The 18,564-nt window shown below is 43.2% G+C and overlaps 1 protein-coding gene across 2 annotated transcripts in view; it reads left to right on the top strand.

Moving 5' to 3' along the window:
* The window catches only part of LOC141148554 (uncharacterized), a 456,462-nt gene that overhangs the window by 358,882 nt on the left and 79,016 nt on the right, over positions 1–18,564 (top strand). For both annotated transcript variants that reach the window (XM_073636103.1, XM_073636104.1), the window contains one exon: positions 7,177–7,305. In XM_073636103.1, the coding sequence (XP_073492204.1) occupies positions 7,177–7,305 (129 nt within the window). The remainder of the gene's footprint in view (positions 1–7,176; positions 7,306–18,564) is intronic.

Genomic DNA, 18,564 nt, shown 5'->3' with positions numbered 1-18,564 from the left:
GATGGTGAGGGATCACCCTATATAGAGATGACACATCTGCAGTGGCCAGAAGCCATGATCTATCTTCTCTTGGAATATTCTCTATAATTTGCAGAATTTGTTTAGTAACTCTCAGATAGAGATAATGATGGGAGAAATATGGAATATCATATGAACACCCCATACTGGAATGAGAGGAGACCCCAACAGAATAATCGAACACCCCAAAATGGAGAAAGAAAGCCATATTACTGGAAAAATAACTGAAAACCCCAGAATAGGAATAACTGGTATAGACCACCATATGCGGAACGAGAGTATAGGGGACCACAGCAAAATTACAGAGATCAGAGGAGACCCACACAAGAATATAGGGAAAACAGAGAACCGGGATATGAATATTACAGACCAAGAGATAGGAGCCCCATCCAGGAATATGGATATGAAGATAGAAGGGGCCCACGCCAGAGAAACTACCGGCAGGACGAACGAAGTCCATTTCCCACGTATAATTACTACGCCCCCCTGATGAATAGAGAAGGAGAAGAAAGACCAGTTAGACCATACCCCTCACAATATGGGGACCAAGAGTACAATAGACCTTTTTTAGACCGGAGCAGAGAACATCACCCAGGGAGAAACCCAGACAAGATGCGCGCTCTCAGAAAAAGTCCAGAAAGAAGAGAGGACGAAGATCAGGCAAGAGACAACAAAAGAAGGAGAGAGTAAGAGGAGAGGGCATCTTTAACCTCAGCGGTCAGGAACTTACACATGAAGAGGTCGGGGTATTAGACAAAGGGTTGAAATATGCACCCACAAAGAACCTCGATAAATTTCAGACCTACATTGGAATTCAAAAATTTGTGTGAAAGCTGAATATCCAGAAATATATAGCAGGAAATCCTCCGATACCCAAAATTGTAGAGTCCGTAAATAATGGCATTTTACATAGTTCACTGAGGAACAAATCAGTTTTTAATCCCCCAACAAAAGATAGTAAACATATTGATGTTTTTAAGAAAATCGTTTTAGAAGAGATCAAGGATCTGAAGATCAAAAAGAAAGAAGAACCCCATTATATCAGAAGTGGTATCCGGAAGCTGACGAAAAGGCGAGATATTGTTATCCGACCAGCGGACAAGGGAGGAGGGATCGTGATTCTCTCAAAAGAACAATACCACAATTCGATGATGAATATGCTGGATGATGCTAATACATATACTAAGCTATTGAGGAACCCCATGTTCGGGTGCCGTAGGGCACTTGAACAGGTTGTCTATCTAGGGGTGAAAAAATCCATACTTAACAAAAAAGAAGCGAGATTTCTTATACCAGACTCCTGCCGTACGCCAATTATATATTCATTACCTAAAATCCATAAAAATAGAACAGATCCACCACCAAGCCCAATAGTAAACAGTATTGATTCACTGACTTCTAGGATGGGCCAATACATTGATGTCTTTCTACAGTCAGCAGTCCAAAATACAAAAGCGTATCTGACAGATACTAAACAAATTCTGCAAATTATAGAGAATATTCCAAGAGAAGATAGATCATGGGTTCTGGCCACTGCAGATGTGTCATCTCTATATACGGTGATCCCTCACTATCGGGCATGCGAGGCTGCTAAATGGGGCTTGAGGAAATATACCAAGCTACTCTGTATGCAGAGGAAGTTTTTGATTAAATGCCTGGAATTTAGTCTAAAAAACAACTACTTTTGGTACAAGACGTATTACCATCAACAGACTGGAGTTGCTATGGGAGCAAAATATGCCCCGAGCATAGCTGGCCTCTTCATGGCACAATGGGAGGAAGAAAACGTTTTTAATGATCGTCCGGAAGAGCTAGTGATATAAAAAATTTATATGGACGATATTTTTATACTATGGGATGGTGAAGTAAGTGAGTTAACACAATTCCTCGAAAAACTGAATAATAATGACAGAAATATTGAACTATCTTGGGACATCAGTAAAAATAAAATACATTTTCTGGACCTGGAGATCACACAGGAGAACTCCACATTTAGCACTAAGACGCACTTTTAAAGCGTTGACAGGAACAGTTACCTTCCAATAGAAAGCTGTCATCATAAAAATTGGGTTTTCAACATCCCAAAAGGCCAACTAATGCAGATTAAAAGAAATTGTACCAAAATAGAGATGTTCTTCGAACAGGCTGAGAAGATGGGAGAGAGGTTTATTTCGAAAGGCTATGATCTCCAATTTATTAAGACTAAGATTGTTGAAGTATCAAAGATGGATCGGAAAGAACTGATTAAAGAAAAAATAAAACAGAAAAACTTAGTAGAAGGAATACCGCTTATCCTAGATTTCAATGTGCAACATAAGAGAATCGAAAGGATTATCAGACGCCACTGGCATATCCTGTTGGCGGATAGACAGTTTACAGGATGCCCTCTCTAAGGACCCGAAGTTTATATACAAAAGAGCACCCACGATTCGGGATCTAGTGGTCAAAAATGTTGTAGATCCACCTAAGAAGCCCTTTTCCTTCTTTACTGGTAATGGATTCTATCCGTGCAAAAGATGCTTCGCATGCCTGAGAACCAAACGTCCAAACGAAAAGGTGTTCAATTTTACGCCGACAAGCACGGGAGATACCTACGAAGTTAAAAACTTCATCTGTTGCAATACTGAAGGGGCGGTGTATGCCCTGGAGTGCAGTTAGTTCAGTACGTTGGCCGCACCAAAAGACCTTTGAGAGTACGTATTAAAGAACATGTCCAAAATATCCTCAATGGCTATGACAAACATAGTGTGTCCAAACACTTTCTGATATGTCATAACAAGGATCCCACTCACCTGAAGTTTTGGGGTATCACACCATACATTAAACACTGGCGGGGGGGGGGGGGAGCACAAGGTGAGGACCCTAAGTCAAATGAAATCCAAATGGATCTTTACTTTGGACACATTCTCGTCCCATGGCCTAAATATTGAATTTGATCTTAATTGTTTCCTCAGTGATTTTTAATGCTCATTTTTATGCTCATTTTTCTTTTTATACATTTTAAACGCACTTAATCTCCATTTTTAGTTCTCTTTGTTCGTATCTAGCCATCATTTACCCTTTACAACCCACGTAGCCCTATTGAGAATGGAATGCTGGGTGTATCTAAGTAGGTTCACTCAAAGCACCCTTGTCTATCAAATTAGTTTGCCCTTTCATTTGATCACTTAATTTTAACATCTACAATATCTGTATTATCTTTTTAATTAGGTTATTGTTTTATGTACTATATGATGTGCCATTTATGATGATTACTCCATGCTATATATATATGCACATTCATTATATATATATACACACTCAGAGATATGCCCTATCTCTGTGTGGTTAATTTGCCTATATCAGCATGATTGTCTCTCTCTTCCTATTTGTTTTTTAAATTATACATATATACTTATATATTTTTATATTTATTTTATATCGTGTATTTTTTATATATTTTTTGATATACATTTTTTGTAGCTCTTTTTCTCCTGTACCTCGTTGGGTGGTTCTCTTATATACATTCTCCTATAGTTTCCCCCCTTTCTTAGGAGTCTGCCAGTTTTTTAAAATATATTTTGCGTAAGATGACACTCGGGTTGAGTAATCTGCGTCTGTCCTCCTCTGCTGACAGCTAGGGGGGATAGAGGTGCTTGCCCCTGCCCATTGGTCCTGATAGTCAGCTGATGCTGGGTGCCGGCGTGCGCACTGCTCCATAGAATACCATTGCAATGGCCGCGCCGTGCTACCTCTAAGAAAATGGCCACCGCAATGTTATAGATGGGACTTCGAGAAAATGGCCGCTCATTGCCGGCCATTATTAAGCTATTTAAAGACACTCTGTTTGCCTGTACGCATCCCCTGATGAAGTCACGTTTGGTAGGAACGGGACAGGCATCTATGCTGATAGAGGTGTACGAGCTCGCCGCTCATTGGAGCAAGTCACTTTATTATTGTCTTTTATGTGAGTACCCTGTTTTTACCTAATAAAAGCCGCTATCTAGCAAAACTGTATTACACTATCTGGGATCCTCCTTTCTGTTATTTCCATACTCCCCCCCAAACATCTGAGGGAACTATGCCCCGGGACTAGGACCATGAGGATAGCTGTGGAACCCTAAGGACGGTACCCCCAAGTTTGGTCATATGCGCTTGCCCTATTACCCTAAGGTAAGGGGCCATTACCCACCCGTGTGTTTAAACAAGGATGGTGTGCACTATGTGGTTTACCTGAGCACTACACTGCAATTGATGCATGATAGGATGCTGCTGTCACGTGATGAAGGAAGAGTTTTGTGTTGAAGCACTCTGATTGTTTGGACATTTTTTGTGCTGCATTTCTTGGCCGAACTGCTGCACACAGTCACCTTATGTGTTGCATGTTTGATACACGTTGCAATCCACTTATTTATTGCGTCTGTGCACTTTATTAGAAGCTGACACTTTCACATTGCTGTTATTAATTTATATGTATTTGTTGATATTTATTTACTATTTCACCACTTATGAGTATATTTTCATTAATATGGCCTGTTGCTGTGAGAGTGACTGGTCCTACACGGGCTAGGTAGTAATCACTACATTTTAAAATCATTTTAGCGCACAATACAATACACGCCACATAATAGTATCCATTTTATTTTCAGCTAGTTCACTTTTACTTAGGATTAGCGCAGCACCACCCACCTATACCACTATTTACCCATAGGGTCCGGTTCGTACCTGATTCGGTGCAGGCAGCTTTTCCCAATAGTCCGGTCTGCTACATACCTGATAGCACAGGAATAATCATATATCTCCATCATTCAGATATAGCCCCACAAAGTCAAGGACGTCCCAGGACGCCCTCCCGGCGTGAAGTGGTTAAGGTGCACACTTTTAATGCCTAGTGAGTGGCACCATTCTTGAAAGAATGCGCTTTTGAAACAGGATCACAGGTTTGAATGTATGTTCTACAGACAGCCATAATGAAAGAATAAGTGCTTCCACACTATCTGGGTTTCTGTCTTCGTGGTCTGGTTATAGGTCTGTACTGTCTGGTAAAGTGGTCCACCATAACTAGAATGGGATGGTATCTGTCTTTTGACATGTTGAGTGTAAGAAAGCGAATGGTCAGTGCTTCCAGTGGTGCAGACATATTCCAAGCTTGAAGTGGAATTCAGGCCTTATCGCCCTGAACAGACCACACATTTTCGGCAGGTTTGTCCAACAAACCGGACAAAACCGGACATGGTTTACCCCTAAAAACGGGCAAATGTTTTGTGGACACAACAATGTCCTGCTCCCACATGGATTCTCTCTGCCAAAAAAAGTGCACACCACCATAGCCATATTACCTCTATTAGAGGGGCAACTACTGGATTATTTTTCTATGTCTGTGCCCAGTTATACTCTTCCAGTACATGCATGCAGTTCGCCGCATACACACGACCGGACTTTTCGGCATCAAAGGTTCGACGGAACAAATCCGTCGGACAATTTGATCGTGTGTGGGCTTCATCTGACCTTTTCTGTCGAAAAATCTGACGGACTTTAGAAATGGAACAAGTTTCAAATCTTTCCGACGGACTCAATTCCTATTGAAAAATCCGTTCGTCTGTATGCTAGTCCGACGGACCAAAAACGACGCAAGGGCAGCTATTGGCTACTGGCTATGAACTTCCTTATTGTAGTCTGGTCGTACGTCATCACGTTCAAAACGATTGGACTTTGGTGTGATCATGTGTAGGCAAGTCCGTTTTGTTGGAACTCCGTCGGAACTCCGTCGAAAAGTCCTTTCGGAGTTCAGTCCGACGAGAAGTCTGCTTGTGTGTACGCAGCATAAGGCCTACTTCTACTTCTTCTTTGCCTAGGTCTAGGCATTCCTAAGACAAGTCTGGGATTTCTGTCTCTTCAGCTTCTTTGGCCACATCTTTTGTTCTGGTGTGTGTTTGTGTGTATGGGGGGGGGGGTTCTTTCCCTGTTTGACTTTTGGCAGTGGCGTGTTCTAGTGTAACACTTTTTACTATGTATGTTTGGAACAGTTGAACTGGAGAAAGCCCAACTCGACAGTCCTATCATGGGGATGGGGACCTTGCTTGCCCTGACTGCCTCCAAGTCAGTGTTCACCTTCTATATAAGAGGGCATCCCCTTCTTGCCCCACAGAAGAGTATGATTGTCTCTGCTTCAATGCAGTTGATTCCCAGCATGTAGACAATGCACAAAAATACAAAACAGATTATGAAACCTGCACAAACATGGATTCTTCACAGCAATGTTTCTGTGGTTCAGTCAGGGTAACATGTGACTGTATAGCATAGTATCTATAAGAATAGCCTAATCTAGCCTAAATTAGTATCAGTCAAAAGGGTGTAGAACACAAACAGCTACATGTGTTTATTTTCATAAAGAACATTGCTCTCTATGAAGTTCAGGGTAGCTCTGGTAACACACTTGAACAGCTGGAGGGATCCCAGCTCCGAAGACACATGGCCACCTCATTGGAATTACAGTACCCTAGTAGCAGTCAGAAGGTGCTCCCCACAGCAGCTGGGTCTTCCAGAGAAGCTATGTGTTGATAGGCTCTGACTGGTTTAGTGGAGGGCTTCTCACGATTTGTCTGCAGATCACTTGCCCAACTACCTCTGCCTCCTCAGGTGTGGCATTTCTGAGTTGCTGAGGGAGGAACATCAGAGGGAGTTGTCCAGGAACCCATGGAGTTATGGGAAAAGGAGTTAGAGGGGCCTGTACCTGCATCTGAGACACTGTCCATCCTGCCATGCCCTTGATAATTTTCTGAAGTACATTACGTATATGGCTAAAAGTTTGTTGACATTTAACTTTATGACCAAAAGCATGTGAAAATCCCATCAATTTATCATTGGGTTCAGTTGTTTGCAGTAAATGGTAACACTACAAAATAGGCTGAATGGACACAAAGTCCAACATACATGCTCCAAAATCTTGTTGAACACTTTAAAGAGTGGAGGCTGCAAAGTGAGATATCCAAAAATCTCACATAGATATGATAGACAGGTGTTCACAAATGTTTGGCCATATAGTGTAGGTAGTGGAAGAAGTTTTCCTCTTCCATTGGCCTACCCTAATGGTGGGGGTTGTTGGTACATCAATATAATTGCTGCATTGTTGAAGCATTTTTAATACTTAGGTATACATTTTTTTCTTTCTACTTGCAGATGAATGCAAACGAAACTGCCATTTGGGACTGACTGCTGTACTTCTAGGCTTGCTAATCATATCAATCATATCAATTTTTGCCATTTATTACATTTCACGGAAGTACATCAGAAAAAAAAAAAAGAAATGTGAGTGGATGACAATACAGCTCTCTCCTTATGTTTAATTTTAGACTTTGTATTGTAGCTTATGTCCTACTGTAATAGCCAGTATATACATTCATTGCAAAGTTACCTTAGCATGGCAGTGTGGCTAACTGAGCTCCCAGGTTAGGACACACTGGGGGTCATTTACTATAGCACCGGGAAGTACTGGGCACTATTACATATAATAGCGCCCATTTTAGGCAATTAAGATTTCAACAGGGGAACGTGCGAATAAAAAAGAGCACTATTAGCGGCGAACATATGTTAGTAAATTTGGAAATCAGTGCTAATTAGCGATTCCACGTATATGCAAATGCCAATTTCTACTAAATTATTATATAGCACTGCACTGCAACCATGATCCATGTATGGGAAAGAAAATTTTTTATGTAAGTTATGCAGTTATGCAGTTATGATGGATTATTACAGAGTAATGTCTGCTATTCTGTAAAGTTACATGTATTGAACATTTAGGTTAAATATTTGTTGTATGTTGTTTTTTTTATGTTTTTTTTTTTCATTTAGGTGACTTTAAAGCAGTAATTATGTATGTTCATTCTTTAATCATACTACACTATTATGCGGGTCTCAGTGTACTTAGCACAATAGCTTGGTGGTCTGCTCAGATGTCTCCACAGCACTCATGCTATGAGTTTAAATCCCATCCACCAGCTGTGTTTATTTTTTCAGTGTACAAGCAAATTAAAATAAACAAACAAAGAAATGTAAACTGCCCGTTAGCTAGTGTGTGGTATTTGGAATGCCACACCATAATATTATTGAATACTTATATACCATTGCATGCATTTGAAGAGTTAATATAATAGAATCAGCCAAATTAAAGTGCATTGGCTAATTGGCATCCGCCTATTTTCAGCATATGCTGCTTTGGCTAATTGTCATTTGCCTTTTTTTCACCAATGCAATCTTTTAGTATCTTTCTGTGGAATTTTAATCCATGAGTCCTTCAAAGCCTGAGTTTTTCAGGGTAGAAGCGCTGACCACTAGCCTATTGGGCTTAGCACAATCATACATAGAAAATACATTTACTAGTGTTTGATGTTTCTTCTCCCCGCCGCCGCCGTCTTCTCCCACTGCTGTGTTCTTCCACGCAGCCGATTACCCGCTAATAAAAAAAAGCTGCTCTTCTTCTGTGGCGGTCTTCTGTGGCCATCCGATGATGTCACCTGGAGAGCCCACCCCATGGCTATGTAAGAGACGCCACACAGCGGGTGACAACACAGCGGAGGAAGACTGCCACAGAAGATGAGCATTTTTTTTAAATTAGCGGGTAACTGGTGGTGCAGAAGAACACAGCAGACAAGGAAGGCAGCGGCGGCAGGAGAGACGGCTCTGGGAGAAGACAGCTCGAGGAGTAGATGGCGGTGGGAGAGACAGCAGCAGGAGAAGATGGCTCAGGGAAGAAGACAGCTCGGAGCTATGAAGGACTTGTCAAAAATTTTTTTTTACATTTTACTGCTCTTTTTGGTAAACAGGTATCCATTCACATAGGGGGGCAGGATCTGGGGGCCCCCTTGTTAAAGGGGGCTTCCAGATTCTGATAAACCCCCTGCCCGCAGACCGACAGCCACCGGCCATGGTTGTCGGGAAGAGGCCCTTGTCCCCATCAACATGGGGACAAGGTGCTTTGGGGAGGACCCCAAAGCACCCTCCCCATGTTGAGGGCATGTGGCCTGGTACGGTTCAGAAGGGGAGGGTGCTCGCTCATCCCCCCCTATCATGACCTCCAGGCTGCATGCTCGGATAAGGGTCTGGTATAGATTTTGGGGGGCCCTACATCAATTTTTTTTTTAATTTTGGTGTGGGGTTCCCCTTAAAATTCATACCAGACCTGAAGGGCCTGGTATGCAAGGGGGGGCCTACGACATATTTTTCTTTGATTTTTGGAATTCCACACTATAATCTTATTGAATAAATACATACCATTGCCTGCATTTGAAGAGTTAAAATATGGAATAAATGGATGTACATTGGCTGATTATGCTTCTGAGTACAACACACATTTTTAGGAGATAATACCATCAGTGAGATTTGAACTCATGGCTTGAACCTTTGAAGGTAGCAGGGCATACTACTATGCTACAGAGCTGAGCACATGCTTACATAGAAAATACATTTACTAATGTTTGATTCTATACAATAATATTTTGCATTTCAGGCATTAATATCATAGTAACAACCATGCTCATGCAGATGTGCATTTATATTGAGAACATACGTTCACTAGTGTTTGATGGTGGGACTACTTTATATTCTAGGTATAATAGTACTTAGCACAGTGACTTAGGCCACTTTCACACCAGCAATGCCTGTGTAATCTTGAGGTCTATGGACGCAGGAGTCGCAGGGGAAAATCGCCCAATTTCGCGTCAGCAATTTGGCCGCAATTTCAGGGAATGCCTGTGTAAACTTGAGGTCTATGGACCCCAACTCGCATCAAAGTCGGACCAAAGTAGTACAGGAACTACTTTGAAGTCGGTGTGACTTGAAGTAGCACAAATATGAATGGTACTCATTGAAAATCACGGGGTATGACTTGTCATGCGACTCTGATGTCCAAAGTCGCAGGAAAAGTCGCACAAGTGTGAAAGGGGCCTCAGCCCGACTTTGTGAGCGATTTCAGAGACATCAGTGCACTTTCCTGCACAGATGTCTAGTGAAATCGCATAGGTCCCAACTATCCCTTATTTGGAACAAAATCCCTCGGTCCCTCATTTTGGTCTGATCTATATAGATTTATGTAAAATGCACTCTTTATCTTTCAAAAAGTGTTTCCCAGGGCTAAACCTTTCATTTCATTCACTTTAATTTCTAAATTGCTTTGTTTGTAAATTTCCAAAGCCAATCTAAAGGAATATTATTGGTAAAAAAAAAAAAAAGCACTTGAGGGTCTAACTAATAATTTTTTTTTAGAATAATTCTCCTTTAAGGAGGCGTTTTAGGGGCTGTGTCCTATGATTACATAATTTTGCTAATAGGTGTCCCTTATACCCATCTCAAAAAGTTGGGAGGCAAGAAATCGACCCCTGAAGTCACCCAAAGTAGTGCAGGAACTACTTTTGGTAATCGTTGTGGCATCGCACCAATTTGGACAGTTCCATTGCTGTCAATAGGTGCCGATTTGGCCTGCAATTTGGCATGTCAATTCAGAGCTATGTGAACATGGGCGAAGTTGCATAGATATGAATAGAAATCATGGGGGCAACTTTTCATGCGACTCTGAGGTTCAAAGCTGCATGAAAAGTTACCCAAGTGTGAAAGTAACCTAATGAGATTAGTTGATAACACCTTTGAATTAGGCCCTATTTGCACTTGTGTGACCTTAAAATTGCACAGCTTTGCCGTGATTTGAAGCAATGCCTGTGTAATCTTGTGGCGTATGGACCTCAAATCGCATCAAAGTCAAACCAAGGTAGTGCAGGGATGAATTTGCCCCACTTTCAGGATGCACAAGTGACAATAGGGACAAATTCAAAGGTGTTATCCATGAATCTCATTCACACTGCTGCCACCTGAAAGTCACACTATTTTGCTGCCACTTTGCCGCTGCAACTTGGTCCCAACTTCTGGGAATGCCTGTGTAATATAGTGACCTATGTACCTCAAGTCGCATGAAAGTCACACCAAAGTGCAAATAGGGCCTAATTCAAAGGTGTTATCAACTAATCTCATTAGGTTACTTTGAAGTTGGTGCGACTTGAAGTAGCACAGATATGAATGGTTATCATTGAGAATCATGAGGTACAACTTGTCATACAAGGCGGATGTCCAAATTTGCTGGAAAAGTCACCCAAGTGTGAATCAAGATTTATATATATATATATATATATATATATATATATATATATATATATATATATATATATATATATATATATAAAAGGAGCTCTTATTTATATGTGCATAGTCCTTACTGATTTACATCAGCAAAACAAATGCAGGAAGTGATGTGTGCCGGTGTCTCACCGAGAAAGTTCCCTCGGCGGATAAGTTCCCCCCCTGTACTGCGCAGGCGCAGCGCCTGCGCAGTACCAATTACTAGCAGTCGCCGGAGATAGCCGAACGACAAAATCTACAATCAGCTGTACACGGCGCCTGCGCTCTGGGTCCAGGTTCCTTACCTACCATCCAAGTGGACCTAGAGGGGGAATCTAAAAGAGCCGAGTGAAGCGAGGCCGTGCCCGAAGCGTGGCGAGTGAAGCGAGCCCACGAGGGGCCCTCTTACAGGCGCCGTGCACAGCTGATTTTCCCCTATTTATCTTCGGCTATTTCCGCCGGATCCTACTGCGCAGGCGAGCGGAACTTTCTCGGCAGAACAGGGAAGCAAACGTGTGGTAATGCAAAACAAATCAATAAACCCCACCCACACCAAAACTAATTATCACATCCACCCCCACACTGGAAGTAAGCACAACACTTAGCCGGCAAATGAGCAGCATCTCCTCTTTACTAAGGAGGGACCTCACCATGTCCACCTAGATGGAGATCCTGACCAGCACAGGAACTTCCAGGTAATTACAATGACTCATTTCTGGGTCAGAAGGTGAAACCACGCTCTTTTGATCACAGCTGCGAATAGTTGATTGCAACCACGATTCTTATTTTTTTTTTCATTTATTTGCAGATATGCAGATTTGTATTTCTACATATAACGATATTTAAGGCAAACTTAAGGGAGTTTGATAAGAAATGGTGTCCCTGGGATTTGCAGCAGGTGAATTACAAAGGCCCAGTTTGAGCCTCTGTTCACACTGACAATGGGAGGAAATCATGCCAGTTCAGCTGAACTCACAATTCCATTCCCGCATGTTAGTCCCGACTGCGGGGGGAATTTCAGAGACATCTGTGCAGGTTTCCAAAAGTAGTACAGAAACTACTTTTGGAAATTGCAGCGCCGCACCGATAAGGACGGTGCAATTGCCCTTGGTTTGACATGTCAAAACGCACCAATGTGAACCAGGACTGACACATACAACACTGCCTATCCACCAGCTGAATTCATTACCTGCAATTCTTCACAGCTGTTATATACAAAGACTCCACCTAAACACCTTTTTTTGGTGCACAATTATATCTTATTTCTATGGGTATAAGATATTGCACTTCCCCAAAACCACCACCCCCAAAACTAAATTAAATAGAAGAAAGAAAAGAGAACAACAAACAAGCTCAATAATGTACTTTTATTTTGCCAGCAGAAACAAAATTATGTACATTTACTAGCATAATTTTTTTTTTATATTATACAGAATATATGGTGCTACATTTAGCAAAACAATTAGCAATTGGGTTTTAAGGGCCCTGCTCATAGGAGCTTACAATCTAAAATTTGTCTAAACCTTAGAGTGAATACAGCTTTACTTTCAGTGTATAACGGGCAACACATCACATTTTTATCTGCAAGATTATAGAAACATACTTAAGTCATTATTCTTACAAAGCATGCCAACATAATATAAAAAGGCACATATTCAAAATATAACACCCACCACCACCCCACAATTCACACACATACAATGGGGAGTATGTTCTGCTGGAAGCTGCATTTCTGTGTATACTATTAAGCAATGAGAGTAAAGAGTAGAAGGTCAGCACATGCTCTCAATTCATGAATGCTTGTTCAGACAGGAATACACACACAAATTGACAGCATGGCCACATAAACCCACTTTTGATGAAATAAATGCACAAGAATTTCAGAAAACAAACAGCCCTAGATGGGCGTTTGTCATTATGTGCAATATCATTCCTTCTCCCCCACAAATCACAGCAAAAAAAACTGGCTGCTATTCAGGCCAAATGAACCCCCCCACTGCAGCCCTTTATATAAGGTTGTATTGTTAGCACACTGACACACGCCCAAGAGAAGTACACGCCCACCAGTATCTTTCAATCTGTCTCTTCATGTAAAAGTGATTGCACCTGATGAGCAGGAACACATAATACTATTTTTCTAAGCATATGTTCCTGTGCAGTGTAAACCCTACAAATGTAAATGTCCAAGTCCCTGGGCATGATTAGTGCTAACAAACATTAACATCAGTCCCTGGCTGGAATGAGCTTCCAATCTAAAGTCCAAAACTAACTTTCTTACATTAGAGACTATTTTCACAGGAGACAAATAAAATACCAGAATGTCTTTGGGTTGTGGTGAGAAACCCACACAGGGAGAACATATAAACTTCAAAACAAGCATTAGGATGTTGGGGAATTGAACCAGCAACCCCAGTGCTGCTAGATGGAATTGCTACCCATTTAGCCAGCGGGCAGCTTCACACATGTAGTCTGCAGCTCTGTGGTGTGAACCAGCCCTAAGTCCATAGCAATGCTCAGTGTCACAAGCAATATACAATATATTGTCCGAAGTATTGGGACGCCTGCCTTTATATGCACATGAACTGAAATGGCGTCCCAGTCTTAGTCCGTAGGATTCAAAAATAATTTGGCCCACCCTTTGCAACTATAACAGCTTCAATGCTTCTGGGAAGGCTGTCCACAAGGTTTAGAAGTGTGTCTATGGGAATGTTTGACCATTCTTCCATAAGTGCATTTGTGAGGTCAGGCACTGATGTTGGACGAGAAGGTCTGGCTTACAGTCTCCACTCTAATTCATCCCCAAGGTGTTCTGTTGTGTTGAGGTCAGGACTCTGTGCAGGCCAGTCAAGTTCCTCCACCCCAAACTCACTCATCCATGTCTTTATGGAACTTGCTTTGTGCACTGGTCCAAATTATTTGGTGGGGGGGGGATTATGATGTGGGGTTATTTTTCAGTGCTTGTGCTTGGCCTCTTAGTTCCAGTGAAGGGGACTCTTAAGGCATCAGCCTACCAAGACATTTTGGACAATTTCATGCTCCCAACTTTGTGGGAACAGTTTGGGAGTGGCCACTCCCTGTTCCAACATGACTGCACACCAGTGCACAAAGCAAGGTCCATAAAGACATGGATGAGTGAGTTTGGGATGGAGGAACTTGACTGGCCTGCATGGAGTCCTGACCTTAACCCGATAGAATACCTTTTTTTCTGAATTAGAGCAGAGACTGCGAGCCAGGCCTTCTCGTCCAACATCAGTGCCTGACCTCACAAATGCACTTATGGAACAATGGTCAAACATTCCCATAGACTCACTCCTAAAACGTGTGGACAGCCTTCCCAGAAGAGTTGAAGCTGTTATAGCTGCAAAGGGTGGGCCAAATGAATTTTGAACCCTACATACTAAGACTGGGATGCCATTACAGTTCATGTGCGTATAAAGGCAGGTGTCCCAATACTTTGGACAATATATTGTATATTGCTTGTGACACTGAGCATAGCTATGGACTTATGCCGCGTACACACGGTCGGACTTTTCGGCTACAAAAGTCCGACGGACGTCGCCGGACCAAATCCGACCGTGTGTGGTCTCCATCGCACTTCCGACAGACCATTTCGGTCGGAAATCCGACGTACTTTAGATTTGAAACTTTCTTCAAATCTTTACGTCGTAACTCCGCCGGACTCAGTTCCTGACGGAAAGCCCGTTCGTCTGTAGCAGGTTACTGCATCTCGCTCTCTCTGCAATAGGAAAAACAAATTTTCCTATTGCGGCGAGCGCGGGGGGGGGGGCATCCCAGGCCCTTAGGTCTGGTATGGAACTGTAAGGGGAACCCCCTAAGCCGAAAAACCGGCGTGGGGGTCCCCCCAAAATCCATACCAGACCCCGATCCGAGCACGCAGCCCAGCCGGTCAGGAAAGGGGGTGGGGACGAGCGAGCGCCCCCCTCCTCCTGAACCGTACCAGGCTGCATGCCCTCAACATGGGGGGGTGCTTTGGGGGAGGGGGCGCCCTGCGAGGCCCCCCCACCACAAAGCACCTTATCCCCATGTTGATGAGGACAAGGGCCTCTTCCCGACAACCCTGGCCGTTGGTTGTCAGGGTCTGCGGGCGGGGGGCTTATCGCAATCCGGGAGCCCCCTTTAATAAGAAGGCTCTCAGATCCCGGCCCCCCACCCTATGTGAATGAGTATGGGGTACATGGTACCCCTACCCATTCACCTAGGGAAAAAGTGTCAATAATAAAACACACTACACGGGTTTTTAAAGTAATTTTATTAGACAGCTCGGAGGGGTCTTCTTCCGGCTTCGGGGGTCTTCTTCCGACTTCGGGGGTCCCTCCGGTTCCTCCTCTCCCGGCGTCTGGTTGGTTCTTCTCCGCTCTCTCTGGCCTCTGTTCCCAGTGTCCCAGTTCTTCTGCTGGCTCCTCCGCTGTCTTCATGCTGCTCTTTTTGCCAGCGGAGACCCGGACTTCTGGCTTCTTCTCTTCTTCCGATGTTGACACGACGGTCACCGTGACCACGCCCCCTAAAACGTCACTGTCCCAGCATGCTCAGAGACTGTGACAGCATAAGGGGGCGGGGTCTCCGCCTATATAAGTCAGAGCGGAGCGCCCAGAGAAGCATTCCAGCCGGAGAGACCGTCGTGTCAACATCGGAAGAAAAGAAGAAGCCAGAAGCCAGAAGTCCGGGCCTCCGCTGACAAAAAGAGCGGCATGAAGACAACGGAGGAGCCGGCAGAAGAACTGGGACACTGGGAACAGAGGCCAGAGAGAGCAGAGAAGAACCAACCGGACGCCGGGAGAAGAGGAACCGGAGGGACTCCCGAAGCCGGAAGAAGACCCCCAAAGCCGGAAGAAGACCCTCCCGGAGCTGTCTAATAAATTACTTTAAAAACCTGTGTAGTGTGTTTTATTATTGACACTTTTTCCCTAGGTGAATGGGTAGGGGTACCATGTACCCCATACTCATTCACCTAGGGTGGGGGGCCGGGATCTGGGGGCCCTCTTATTAAAGGGGGCTCCCGGATTCCGATAAGCCCCCCGCCCGCAGACCCCGACAACCAACGGCCAGGGCCCTTGTCCTCATCAACATGGGGACAAGGTGCTTTGTGGTTGGGGGGCCCCGCAGGGTGCCCCCCCCAAAGCACCCCCCCCATGTTGAGGGCATGCGGCCTGGTATGGTTCAGGAGGGGGGGCGCTCGCTCGTCCCCACCCCCTTTCCTGACTGACCTGGCTGCGTGCTCGGATCGGACCTAAGGGCCCGCAAGGTTTCAATCTCGCCGATAGAAGCGGCGAGATGGACTTCCTTTTCTAGTCCCGTCATACCTGAGTCACGTTCAAAATGAACGGACTTGTCCGTGTGTGGGAAAGTCCATTCATTCTGAAAGTCCGGCGGAAGTCCATCGGGAAGACCGGATTCCGGAAAGTCCGGTCGTGTGTAGGCAAGTCCGTCCGTTCAGAAAGTCCGGCGGTAGTCCGCCGGAAGTCTGGCGGCAAGTACGTCGGACCTAGCTTCCCAGAAAGTCCGACCGTGTGTACGCGGCATTAGAGCTGGTTCACACCACAGAGATGAAGACAACATGAGTAAGGCTGCCCACTGGCTAAATTGGTAGCAATTCCATCTAACAGCACTGGGGTTGCTGGCTTAATTCCCCAACATCCTAATGCCTGTGTTGAAGTTTATATGTTCTCCCTGGGTGGGTTTCTCATCACAATCCAAAGACATACTAGAATTTTATTTGTCTCCTGTCGAAATAGTCTTTAATGTAAGAAAGTTAGTTTTGGCCTTTAGATTGGAAGCTCATTGCAGCCAGCTAGCACTAATCATGCCCAGGTACTTGGACATTTAAAATTGTAGGGTTTACACTGCACAAGTACATATGCTTACAAAACTGTTGCTTTGTTTATGTGCATGCAAATGGACTTCAGTCGTTGGCCTGTAGTTGGAGATTTGATGCACATAGCCAAGGGCTTACACAGTTGCAAATAGTATTATGTGTTCCTGCTCATCAGGTGCAATCACTTTAGACATACATAAAGAGACAGATTAAAAGATACTGGTGGGCGAGTACTTCTATTGGGTGTGTGTCAGTGTGCTAAGAATACAACCTATCTTATATAAAGGGATGCAGTGGGGGGGGGGGTATGTTTGGCCTAAAAAAGTCAGGGTTTTTGCTGTGATTTGTGCAGGAGAAGGAATGATATTGTGCATATTGACAAACACCCAACTAGGTTTGTTTGCTGAAATTCTTGTGCATTTTTTCCATCAAAAGTGGGTTTATGTGGCCATGCTGTCAATGCTGTGTGTGTTGTTCCTGTCTGACCATGCAAACATGCTTTTGGAGATGTGCTAACCTTCTACTCTTTGATCTCATTGCTTAATCATGTACACAGAAATGCAGCTTCCAGCAGAACATACTCAACAATGTATGTGTGTGGATTTTTCAGTGGTAGTGGGTGTTATATTTTGAATATGTGCCTTTTTTAATATTATGCTGGAATGCTTTGTAAGAATAATGATTGTAAAGTATGTTTCTATAATCTTGCAGATAAAAATGATGTGGGCTGGTGGGTGAGTAGTTGTACTATGAAATGTTACCTGTTATACACTGAAAGTAAAGCTGTGTCCAAGGTTTAGACAAATTTTAGATTGTAAGCTCCTATGAGCAGGGCCTTCAAAACCCACTGTTTTGCTAAATGTAGCACCATATTTCCTGTAGAATATTTTTTGAAGCTAGTAAATGAATGTACATAATTTTGTTTCTGCTGGCAAAATAAAAGTACATTATTGAACTTGTTTGTTTGTTTTTTTTTTCTCTTTACTTTCTTCTTTTTAATTTGTTGTGGGGATGGTGGTTTTGGGGAAGTGCAATATCTTTCTTTTATATCTTAACTTCTATATGTATTTGTGTACCAAAAAAACGAATCCAGGAAGTACCTGTAAAAGACGTACGCAGTGACCATTGAAACAGTATGTGGGAGATGTCCATAATTACAATGGTATAGCTGAGACAACTTCGCCATAGGATAAAGTAGTAAATAGCTATAACCTAATTGGCTAATGAGTTGGTTTACTAATATTAAAACAAAAACAATGTTAAAAATGTGTGTAATCACCCCGCGTTCAAGCTTGATCTCGTGGAACATACATAGTCAGCAAGATATAGCAAAAATACTAAATAAAACATAATAATAATAATAATAAAGAATAAAAACAAAACTTCTACCTGGCAGAAATAAAACAATTAACGTCAAATTTGACGTTCAAGCCCCCCGGTATGAGAACTTTGGTCTCGTGAATCCAATGGGATTCCCTGTGACTGAGTTGACGTAGGAAGTTTCCCCCCCTCCAATGTTTGTTAACTTTTTCAATACCCCAGAATTTTAATCCCCTGGGATTTTGACCATG

The sequence above is a fragment of the Aquarana catesbeiana genome, linkage group LG06 (assembly GCF_042186555.1).
Source record: "Aquarana catesbeiana isolate 2022-GZ linkage group LG06, ASM4218655v1, whole genome shotgun sequence".
NCBI classification, from domain to species: domain Eukaryota; kingdom Metazoa; phylum Chordata; class Amphibia; order Anura; family Ranidae; genus Aquarana; species Aquarana catesbeiana.
This window is presented reverse-complemented; position numbering and strand designations above follow the sequence as displayed.